Here is a 12,877-nt window from a genome sequence, read left to right as displayed (position 1 = left end):
AATCCCAACTATTCCTCATTAATGTTTAATAATTCCTACTAATGTATTAAAAATTCATAATAATTGTTCTTTAAATTTTAACTATTTCTCATTAATGTAGTATTTTCTAAGAATGTATTAATAATTCATAGTAATTGTTCTTTAAATCGCAAATATTCCTCATTAATGTCCAGTAATTCCTCGCAATGTCTTAATAATTCATAGTAATTGTTCTTTAAATTACAGGTATTCCTGATTAATGTCCAGTAATTCCTAACAATGTATTTATAATTCAAAGTAATTGTTCTTAAAATTCCAGCTATTCCTGATTAATGTCCAGTAATTCCGAAGAATGTATTAATAATTCATAGTAATTGTTTTTCAAATTCCAGCTAATCTTGATTAATATCTAGTAATTCTTAACAATGTATTAATAATTCACAGTATTGTTCTTTAAATTTCAGGTATTCATTATTAATGTTCAGTAATTACGAACAATGTATTAATAATTCACAGTAATTGTTCTTTAAATCAGAACTATTTCTCATTAATGTCTAGTATTTTCTAACAATGTATTAATAATTCATTGTAATTGTTCTTTAAATCCCAACTATTCCTCATTAATGCCCAGTAATTCCTAAGAATGTATTAATAATTCATAATAATTGTTCTTTTAATTCCAGCTATTCCTGATTAATGTTCAGTAATTCCGAACAATGTATGAATAATTCAAAATAATTGTTCTTAAAATTCCAGCTATTCCTGATTAATTTCCTGTAATTCGAACAATGTATTAATAATTCATAGTAATTGTTCTTGAAATTTCAGCTATTTCTCATTAATGTCCAGCAATTTTTAATAATGTATTAATAATTCATATTAATTGTTTTTTAGTTTCAGCTATTCCTGATTAATATCCACCAATTTCTAAGAATGTATTAATAACTCAAAGTAATTGTTCTTTAAATATCAAATATTCGTGATTAATGTCCAATAATTGCTCTGAATGTCTTAACAATTCATAGTTATTGATTTTTAAATCTTATTTATTCCTCATAAATGTCCAGTAATTCCTAGCAATGTCTTAATAATTCATAGTAATTGTTCGTTAAATTCCAGGTATTCCTGATTAATGATTAGTTATTCCTAACAAGGTATTAATAATTGATAGAAATTGTTCTTCAAATTCCAGTTTTTCTTGATTAGTGTCTAGTAATTCTTAACAATGTATTAATAATTCATTATAATTGTTCTTTAAATCCCAACTATTCCTCAATAAGTTACAGTTATTCCTCACAATGTATTAATAATTCCTAATTATTGTTCTTTTAAATACCAGCTATTCTCGATTAATGTCCAGTAATTCCTAAAATGTATTAATAATTCATTATAATTGTTGTTTAAATCCCAACTATTCCTCATTAAGTTTCAGTTATTCCTAACAATGTATTAATAATTCAAAGTAATTGTTCTTTTAATTCCAGCTATTTCTGAATAATGTTCACTATTTGGGAACAATGTATCAATAATTCATAATAATTGTTCTTTAAATTCCAGCTATTCTTGATTAATGTTCAGTAATTCCTATCAATGTATTAATTATTCATAGTAATTGTTCTTTAAATTCTAGCTATTCCTAATTAAAGTCCAGTAATTCCTAACAATGTATTAATAATTCATAGTAATTGTTCTTTAAATTTAAGTTACTTCTGATAAATGTCCAATAATTTCTGACAATGTATTAATAATTCATTGTAATTGTTTTTTAAATCCCAGCTATTCTTCATTAATGACCAGTAATTCCTAGCAATGTCTTAAAAGTTCAAAGCAATTGTTCTTTAAATTCCAGGTATTCCTAAATAATGTCCAGTAATTCGTAACAATGTATTAATAATTAATAGCAATTGTTCTTTAAATTCCAGCTATTCTTGATTGATGTCCAGTAATTCCTAACAATGTATTAATAATTCATAATAATTGTTCATTAAATCCCAACTATTCCTCATTAATGTCCATTAATTACTAACTATGTATTTATAATTCATAGTAATTGTTCTTTAAATCCCAACTATTCCTGATTAATGTTTAATAATTCCTACTAATGTATATAAAATTCATAATAATTGTTCTTTTAAATACCAGCTATTCTCGATTAATGTCCAGTAATTCCTAACAATGTATTAATAATTCATAATAATTGTTTTTTTACATACCAGCTATTATCCATTAATGTCCAGTAATTCCGAAGAAATTATTAATTATTCAAAGTAATTTTTCTTTAAATCCCAACAATTCCTCATTAAGTTCCAGTAATTCCTAACAATGTATTAATAATTCATAGTATTTGTTCTTTAATTACCAGCTATTCTTGATTAATGTCCAGTAATTCCTGGCAATGTATAAATAATTCACAGTAATTGTTATTTAAATTCAAGGTATTCCTTATTAATGTTCAGTAATTACGAACAATGTATTAATAATTCATAGTATTTTTTCTTTAAATCCCAACTATTTCTCATTAATGTAGTATTTTCTAAGAATGTATTAATAATTCATAGTAATTGTTCTTTAAATCGCAAATATTCCTCATTAATGTCCAGTAATTCCTCGCAATGTCTTATTAATTCATAGTAATTGTTCTTTAAATTCCAGGTATTCCTGATTAATGTCCAGTAATTTCTAAGAATGTATTAATCATTCGTAGTAATTGTTCTTTAAGTCCCAACTACTTCTGATTAAGTTCTAGTGATTCCTAACAATGGATAAATAATTCATAGTAATTGTTCTTTAAATCCCAACTATTTCTCATTAAGTTCCAGTATTTTGTAAGTAACCCATAGTGGTTTTATAGAATCAAATAACATTAGTGTTTCTTAGCGATTTTTCAGTAATTCTTATGTTTTGGTTTAGCGATTCTTTTTCATTATTGATTCCTTACCTTTGTTTGGTAGTTGTCTTCGATAATTTCTAGAAATAATTTACTAATTTGAAGAATTGCCAATTTTTCTATTTCGACATAATTCATAGATATTATTTAGTATTCATTAGCAACAATTTATTAGTAATTCTAGATAATTTACAGACATTATTCAATGTTCCTCAGCAATTTTTATTAGCTAGGTTCCCAGTATTCTTCATTATTATTTAAAGACCTCTGATTTTTATTATTTTCATATCATTATTATTTTTCAGTGTAAAACGTTGAATTACTTTGTGCTTTAATAATAATATTAAAACATTAAATGTCAGGAAAACATTACTTCGAAACACAGCATAAGACAAACCAGATCAAAATGCCAGCTCTCTGATCTATTCCTGGCTGTTTGTAAATGTCCTGAATAAGGCGGAAAATTAGAATTGTCGTAGAAATAACATAAACCATATCAATGTTTCTGTGGTTTGTAGGATAACAATAGACGTTTAGTTGGAATCAATCCTCCTATAAAACACCATAAGCCCATTCCATCTTGCAATTAAAGTTTCATTTTCGATAAACGTTCTGTGAATGTTAAAAGTAGAGCACATTTACTTTCTATGAGGGAGAATAAACCTGTAAGACGTAATCAGTCACAATACATATAACTGAATTCAACAATTTTTACTGAATTTTAACATAACACAGAGTCATTTCACATACGTTCTTTTATTCGCTGTTCAGAAAATCACCTTGGATTGTACTCACTACAGAATAATATAAGTTACAAAAATTCATGTTCGAATTTTGCACAGTAAAGCTGAACTACAGAGAAGTATAAATATAGTTCCGTTAACATTAAAAACTTTGACTTGAAAAATTTATAGCAGCGGAGTTCGTGTTAAGATTTCAAGCTTTTATTTAATAGAACTGACAATTGTATTTTGATATTTCATAATAAATTCTATTTCATTACTTAAGGCTACGTATATAGTACCTTACATTTCATACTTCAAAGCTTCTATATAGAATATTACTTTTCATCATTCAAGACTTTTCAATGTTGTTTGATTATATGTGACTACCTACAACTTCGTCTATGGGAGAAAGTATTTCATAATTCAATATTTCCTGTATGGAAAGCTACATTTAATCACTCAGAACTTTTTATACAGGAAATGGTATTTCTTCACCTAATCCCCTACTTAATAATAGACAATGTAGTGATATAGGTCACTGTCCAGACGATGTGAAAATTACTTTAGAGCTTAGGTTATGTGATTAACAATTATCTGCAAACACTGTTTGTTCGGCATATAAAAGACCTTTTAAAAAGTTGATTAATGGCTGGAGCGACACCTGTTCACTCTCTTTAAACGTATATAGACATAATATTACACTAAAACTGTTGCACAGTGAAGAGGGATTTCAAATATTTTAAGAAATAAAAAAATCTTCAGTAATGTTCAGAGAAACAAATATTTCTTGTAGGTTAGCAGCGACTTCAGAAACTCGAAACTATTAAAGACCAACGCACTAATTTGCAAAGCTAACGTTACATTTATGAAAGGAAAACTTTTGGCGCCAAAATGGCTTTTGTAATGAAGTCTGTCCTATCTTCTGGTGCATTTAATTTGAAGTTGACGAGGGTTTACAAACTTCTAGTCCAAATCTGAAATCAAACAGACGTTTTCACAAGCAAGGTACCTTAAAAAAACTGAAACTACAGCAATCTTGTTCGATAATAAACTTGTCAATTACCCTGATGCAATTCCATAAACCACAGCATTCCTGTTTGACCACAAACCTGTGAAATCTTCTGATGTAGTTTCATAAACCACAGGAATCCTGTTCGTAACCACAAGCCTGTGAAGTCCCCTGACGCAGATTCCATTGGATTTCTTTGCTTTTGGTCTGACGAACTATTTGAGTCATAGCTTAAGACATTAGTGAGTTTGTAGAGAGCTGTAAAAGGAAAGGTGGGAAAATTGACACGTCTATCTCAAGAAACAAAACTCCGTCTCCTGGAAATAGTGCTCATGAGTCTTTACCAAGTTGAGATAAAAAAACGTTTTGAGTATCAAACCAGAGTTTTCAATAAAGTTTAAACAACGTGCAATGCTGAATATTTCAACAACACTTCAGTTGATTTGATCAACTATATCCATCATCATCAATAGAAAGGAGAATCCGAAACTATATTAGAATATATTAGAAGAAGCAATGAATAGGTAAAACCTCTTTAAGCTCCACAAAAGAAGAAGACTTAGTACAAATAAGAATTACGTAAATATGGACTTTCATATTACATAAATTCGTGCTTAAAATATGATTCTTCTACGTATGTCAATGTTTTTTATTTGATTATTTACGAAGGATTAGAACAATACGAATAAATTATTCTCTAAACTATTGAAATTCAAATCACCCACCAGAGTGTGCTCTAAGTTACACCAAACTCACAAAACAGTTTCAATTTCAGTGATTTCAGTGTTTCGAAGTTTGTTGTGATAGTAAGAGTGAGATGAGGGAACATCGAGACGAAGCTCATTGGTGGAGGTGTGACTCCTGGTTAAATCCCTTTGTGTGACGTGCTCACCAGATGACGACCTTCAAACACACAAGAAAGATAATACATTTTTAATTTTAAATGAAAAAAACGTAAGGTCGTTAAATGGAAAATAAATAATGATATGATTTGTGTCTCACTTCTAAATAAAAGGTTTGTTTGCAGTTAAGAGCAAAACACTCTACAGTGATTTATCTGTAAGGTGCTCACCACGAGTACAGCAACCCGGTATTTAATGTTGTACGTTGGTATATGTATCGCTGTGCCATTTGGCAAGTTTGGTCTAAACAGAAGGAAACCTAAAAACTCATGTTAGTACTAATATAAATTAATATAAAATTAATTTTTTTCATCGCTTCAGTAGAAGTTTAACAATGAATGTCAAATCATCCCGTTTTTAAGAACTCATTATTTCACGTTCTTAAACGGCTAAGAGCTGAAATGAACGCGACTCTATATTTTAGGAATTTCGCCCAAAGCTAATTGAACTAAGAGAACAGAAAAAAGACAGAAATAGTCAACAACACTCAAGGGAAACAACTGAAAAATCCTTACCCAACCACGCACCCTCTGGGTTCCAAAGTAGAAAGCGCGATTTTGTGACAACGGGACGCAAACCATTGTCTAACCACTGCTAAAATAGAAGTAGATGCCTTATAATGCTTAAAAATCGCACTAATAACGAAGGTAATTTTCACATATCTTATTAATCCCACGTGTGTATTTTTGGAACGACACAATGTAAGGCCGACTGGTTCCATCTGTGAACTTAGCGATTACACTCACCACCGAAAATAATCAATTTTTCTTTAATTTTTCTCGCTTTAAATTTGAATAACAACAAACTCGAAAAGATTATAACTCAGCTTTTAAAGAAATATCAAAATGCAAGCGTAAAAAAAATATATTTCGAGTCATTCGTTTCAAATACGCCATTTGATTAACAATAGTTGATGTCTACTCACTAAGCTGGATTTATTGTATTGCTGGTTGATTCGTGGCTTCATTAAAATGCAAAAACTAGAAAAGATAGTAAATATAATTCCAGTAACTCATACGCGTCATGCTATAATTAAGATAACTTAAGGTTCGATATGAAATGTGCATTAATTCAATTATTTTTTAACACATAATTCTCTCGTTGTATAAAAATTACTTCATCAGGTCCTTCGTGTTTTAAATACCTTACCCATTGTATAACATTCAATAATTCGATCACCAGGTTCCTCATGTTTTAGGTTCCTTACCCACTGTCTAACATTCAATAATTACATCATCAAGTCCTTCATGTTTTGGCAATCTCACCCACTGTTTAACGTGCAACCGTTACATTATCAAGTAGTTCATGTTTTAGCTATATTACCCACTGTTTAACGTGCAACCGTTATATTATCAAGTTGTTCATGTTGTAGCTATCTTACACACTATTTAACGTTTAATAATTACATCATCAGGTTCTTCACATTTTGGTAACCTTACTCACTGTTTAACGTTTAATACTTACATCATCAGGTTCTTCACGTTTTAGTAATCTTACCCACTGTTTAACGTTTAATAATTACATCATCAGGTTCTTCACGTTTTAGTAACCTTACCTATTTTTTAACGTCCAACACTTACATCATCAGGTTCTTCACAGTTTAGTAACCTTACCCACTGTTTAATGTTTAATAATTACATCATCAGGTTCTTCACATTTTAACTATCTTACCCATTGTTTAACGTTTAATAATTACATCGTCAAGTTCTTCACATTTTAGCTACCTTACCCACTGTTTAACGTTTAATAATTACATCATCAGGTTCTTCACGTTTTAGTAACCTTACTCACTGTTTAACGTTTAATAATTACATCATCAAGTTCTTCACCTTTTAGTAACCTTACCCACTGTTTAACGTTTAATAATTACATCATCAGGTTCTTCACATTTTAGTAACCTTACTCACTGTTTAACGTTTAATAATTACATCATCAAGTTCTTCACCTTTTAGTAACCTTACACACTGTTTAACGTTTAATAATTACATCATCAGGTTCTTCACATTTTAGTAACCTTACACACTGTTTAACGTTTAATAATTACATCGTCAGGTTCTTCACATTTTAGTAACCTTACCCACTGTTTAATGTTTAATAATTACATCATCAGGTTCTTCACGTTTTAGTAACTTTACACACTGTTTAACGCTTAATAATTACATCGTCAAGTTCTTCACATTTTAGCTACCTTACCCACTGTTTAACGTTTAATAATTACATCATCAGGTTCTTCACATTTTAGCTACCTTACCCACTGTTTAACGTTTAATAATTACATCATCAGGTTCTTTACATTTTAGTAACCTTACACACTGTTTAACGTTTAATAATTACATCATCAGGTTCTTCACGTTTTAATAACCTTACCCACCGTTTAACGTTTAATAATTACATCATCAGGTTCTTCACATTTTAGTAACCTTACACACTGTTTAACGTTTAATAATTACATCATCAGGTTCTTCACATTTTAGTAACCTTACACACTGTTTAACGTTTAATAATTACATCATCAGGTTCTTCACGTTTTAGTAACCTTACCCACCGTTTAACGTTTAATAATTACATCACCAGGTTCTTCACATTTTAGCTATCTTACCCACTGTTTAACGTTTAATAATTACATCATCAAGTTTTCACATTTTATTGACCTTACTCACTGTTTAACGTTTAATAATTACATCATCAGGTTCTTCACGTTTTAGTAACCTTACCCACTGTTTAATGTTTAATAATTACATCATCAGGTTCTTCACGTTTTAGTAACCTTACCCACTGTTTAACGTTCAACAGTTACATAATCAAGTTCTTCATGTTTTAGCTACCTTACCCATTGCCTAACATTTAATAATTTCGACATCAGTCCACTTCGTGTGTTGTCCACCATACCCCTTGAGTGATGTTCAATAATTATATCATCAGGTCCTTCATATTTTAGGTACCTTATTCATTATTTAACATTCAATAATTAGGTTATCATGGTCTTATGACATCCTCATGATACATTACCCAGTGTGTACCATACGATCCAGCATCCCACTCGCAAGCCACTTACCGTATGTTTAATTGTTTTTCAAGTTCTCGTAGTTTCAGTCGGGTCATGTCCAGTTCATGTCGAACCTTCCACAGCTGGGTATCACAAACTGGGTCATGACACCGGTGCTCTTTCATCATGTCTTGGGCTTCAAAGACGGCCCCACGGAAACTTATGGACTTCCCCATGCTCTGCGGTATCAGAAAGCAACATGGATACTTACACTTCAAATAGGGAATATATTTCAATTAGCAGTCTTTATTACCTCTTAAACAGTTTTTTTAATTAAACAAAGGCAAACCTCTTTACCTCATGTAATTTCATTAACACGAGATCTATTGGCACGAAGTATACCTGAAATATATCCTCTCCGAGCAAGGTATTGGAAACTAATCCAGCCTTACCAAAGTATATGAAACGCTTTCTGGTGTAGCAATATGACCCAAGATGGTCAGGTTGTTAAGGCGCTCGATTCGTAATCTAAGGGTTGTGGGATCGAATCCCCCCCTCACAAAAACATCCTCCATCTTTTAGCCGTGACAGCCAAACCCACTATTCGTTGGTTAAAGAGTAGCCCAAGAGTGGGCGGTGGGTGGTGATGACTATCTGTTTTGTCTCTAATCTTACACTGCTAAGTTAGGAACGTCTAGCGCAGATAGCCTTCGTGTAGCTTTGCGCGAAATTAAAAAAAAACAATTTTAGAAAGACGTATCCATTGGTCCCAATTAGTGTAGGAGAGAGATTACTTTGAAAACGACCCCTTCCCACTCTTGATGGCTAGGCGTGAAGTCTGAGTGTTTTCTTATAGCAAAGCCACATCGGGCTATCTGCTAAGCCCACCGAGGGGAATCGAACTCCTGATTATAGCGTTGTAAATCCGTAGACTTACAGCTGTGCTAGCGGGGGGCGTGAAGTCTAAAGACATATCAAATAGGGGTTATGACACTATCTGGTGGAAGAATACAGAAAGCACTTTGTGTAGTTTTGATCATAACAACAAACAAACACACTAAGAACAGTTTATAAATAATAATCTTAGAATATTCGAGCAAGGGCTGTCTGTGTATAGCCTACCGTAATTTTAACTTACAGACAAGATCAAAGACAGCTAGCCAATAACACTCATCGCCACTGTTGGGATATCATAAGATCAAAGGCAGCTAGTCAATAACACTCATAGCCACTGTTGGGATATCATGAGATCAAAGACGGCTAGCCAATAACACTCATCGCCATTGTTGGGATATCATAAGATCAAAGACAGCTAGCCAATAACACTCATCGCCACTGTTGGGATATCATAAGATCAAAGGCAGCTAGTCAATAACACTCATAGCCACTGTTGGGATATCATGAGATCAAAGACGGCTAGCCAATAACACTCATCGCCACTGTTGGGATATCATAAGATCATAAGTGGCTAGTCAATAACACCCATCGCCACTGTTGGGATATCATGAGATCAAAGACAGCTAGCCAATAACACTCATCGCCACTGTTAGGATATCATAGATCAAAGACAGCTAGCCAATAACACTCATCACCATTGTTGGGATATCATAAGATCAAAGGCAGCTAGCCAATAACACTCATAGCCATTGTTGAGATATCATAAGATCAAAGGCAGCTAGCCAATAACACTCTAACACCCATCGCCACTGTTGGGATATCATGAGATCAAAGACAGCTAGGCAATAACACTCATCGCCATTGTTGGGATATCATAAGATCAAAGACAGCTAGCCAATAACATCATCGCCATTGTAGGGATATCATGCGATCAAAGGCAGCTAGCCAATAACACTCATCACCATTGTTGGGATATCATAAGATCAAAGGCAGCTAGCCAATAACACTCATCGCCACTGTTGGGATATCATAAGATCAAAGACAGCTAGCCAATAACACTCATCGCCACTGTTAGGATATCATAAGATCAAAGACAGCTAGCCAATAACACTCATCACCATTGTTGGGATATCATAAGATCAAAGGCAGCTAGCCAATAACACTCTAACACCCATCGCCACTGTTGGGATATCATAAGATCAAAGGCAGGTAGTCAATAACACTCATAGCCATTGTTGGGATATCATAAGATCATAAGTGGCTAGTCAATAACACCCATCGCCACTGTTGGGATATCATAAGATCAAAGACAGCTAGCCAATAACACTCATCGCCACTGTTAGGATATCATGCGATCAAAGGCAGCTAGCCAATAACACTCATCACCATTGTTGGGATATCATAAGATCAAAGGCAGCTAGCCAATAACACTCATCGCCACTGTTGGGATATCATAAGATCAAAGACAGCTAGCCAATAACACTCATCGCCACTGTTAGGATATCATAAGATCAAAGACAGCTAGCCAATAACACTCATCACCATTGTTGGGATATCATAAGATCAAAGGCAGCTAGCCAATAACACTCTAACACCCATCGCCACTGTTGGGATATCATAAGATCAAAGGCAGGTAGTCAATAACACTCATAGCCATTGTTGGGATATCATAAGATCATAAGTGGCTAGTCAATAACACCCATCGCCACTGTTGGGATATCATAAGATCAAAGACAGCTAGCCAATAACACTCATCGCCACTGTTAGGATATCATAAGATCAAAGACAGCTAGCCAATAACACTCATCACCATTGTTGGGATATCATAAGATCAAAGGCAGCTAGCCAATAACACTCATAGCCATTGTTGGGATATCATAAGATCAAAGGCAGCTAGCCAATAACACTCTAACACCCATCGCCACTGTTGAGATATCATGAGATCAAAGACAGCTAGGCAATAACACTCATCGCCATTGTTGGGATATCATAAGATCAAAGACAGCTAGCCAATAACATCATCGCCATTGTTGGGATATCATGAGATCAAAGACAGCTAGCGAATAACACTCATAGCCAGTGTTGGGATATCATAAGATCAAAGGCAGCTAGTCAATAACACTCATAGCCACTGTTGGGATATCATGAGATCAAAGACAGCTAGCCAATAACACTCATCGCCATTGTTGGGATATCATAAGATCAAAGACAGCTAGCCAATAACATCATCGCCATTGTTGGGATATCATAAGATCATAAGTGGCTAGTCAATAACACCCATCGCCACTGTTGGGATATCATAAGATCAAAGACAGCTAGCCAATAACACTCATCGCCACTGTTAGGATATCATAAGATCAAAGACAGCTAGCCAATAACACTCATCACCATTGTTGGGATATCATAAGATCAAAGGCAGCTAGCCAATAACACTCTAACACCCATCGCCATTGTTGGGATATCATAAGATCAAAGGCAGGTAGTCAATAACACTCATAGTCATTGTTGGGATATCATAAGATCATAAGTGGCTAGTCAATAACAACCCATCGCCACTGTTGGGATATCATAAGATCAAAGACAGCTAGCCAATAACACTCATCGCCACTGTTAGGATATCATAAGATCAAAGACAGCTAGCCAATAACACTCATCACCATTGTTGGGATATCATAAGATCAAAGGCAGCTAGCCAATAACACTCATAGCCATTGTTGGGATATCATAAGATCAAAGGCAGCTAGCCAATAACACTCTAACACCCATCGCCACTGTTGGGATATCATGAGATCAAAGACAGCTAGCCAATAACACTCATCGCCATTGTTGGGATATCATAAGATCAAAGACAGCTAGCCAATAACATCATCGCCATTGTTGGGATATCATGAGATCAAAGACAGCTAGCCAATAACACTCATAGCCACTGTTGGGATATCATAAGATCAAAGGCAGCTAGTCAATAACACTCATAGCCACTGTTGGGATATCATGAGATCAAAGACAGCTAGCCAATAACACTCATCGCCATTGTTGGGATATCATAAGATCAAAGACAGCTAGCCAATAACATCATCGCTATTGTTGGGATATCATAAGATCATAAGTGGCTAGTCAATAACACCCATCGCCACTGTTGGGATATCATAAGATCAAAGACAGCTAGCCAATATCACTCATCGCCACTGTTAGGATATCATGCGATCAAAGGCAGCTAGCCAATAACACTCATCACCATTGTTGGGATATCATAAGATCAAAGGCAGCTAGCCAATAACACTCATCGCCACTGTTGGGATATCATAAGATCAAAGACAGCTAGCCAATAACACTCATCACCACTGTTAGGATATCATAAGATCAAAGACAGCTAGCCAATAACACTCATCACCATTGTTGGGATATCATAAGATCAAAGGCAGCTAGCCAATAACACTCTAACACCCATCGCCACTGTTGGGATATCATAAGATCAAAGGCAGGTAGTCAATA

At 33.6% G+C, this 12,877-nt stretch overlaps 1 protein-coding gene across 1 annotated transcript in view; it reads right to left on the bottom strand.

The window, feature by feature from the left end:
• Window positions 1–3,633: 3,633 nt before the first annotated feature.
• Window positions 3,634–12,877, bottom strand: part of LOC143226986 (glutamate receptor ionotropic, NMDA 2A-like) — a 53,695-nt gene continuing 44,451 nt past the window's right edge. Inside the window, exons 4-5 of the mRNA XM_076458536.1 lie at window positions 8,558–8,727; window positions 3,634–5,503 (exon numbers count right to left, since the gene is read on the bottom strand). Coding sequence (XP_076314651.1) covers window positions 5,353–5,503; window positions 8,558–8,727 — 321 coding nt within the window. The 3' untranslated portion in view covers window positions 3,634–5,352. The remainder of the gene's footprint in view (window positions 5,504–8,557; window positions 8,728–12,877) is intronic.

The sequence above is a fragment of the Tachypleus tridentatus genome, chromosome 9 (assembly GCF_004210375.1).
Source record: "Tachypleus tridentatus isolate NWPU-2018 chromosome 9, ASM421037v1, whole genome shotgun sequence".
Classification (NCBI taxonomy): domain Eukaryota; kingdom Metazoa; phylum Arthropoda; class Merostomata; order Xiphosura; family Limulidae; genus Tachypleus; species Tachypleus tridentatus.
The sequence above is the reverse complement of the archived record's forward strand: the minus strand, read 5'-3'. Positions and strand labels throughout refer to the sequence as shown.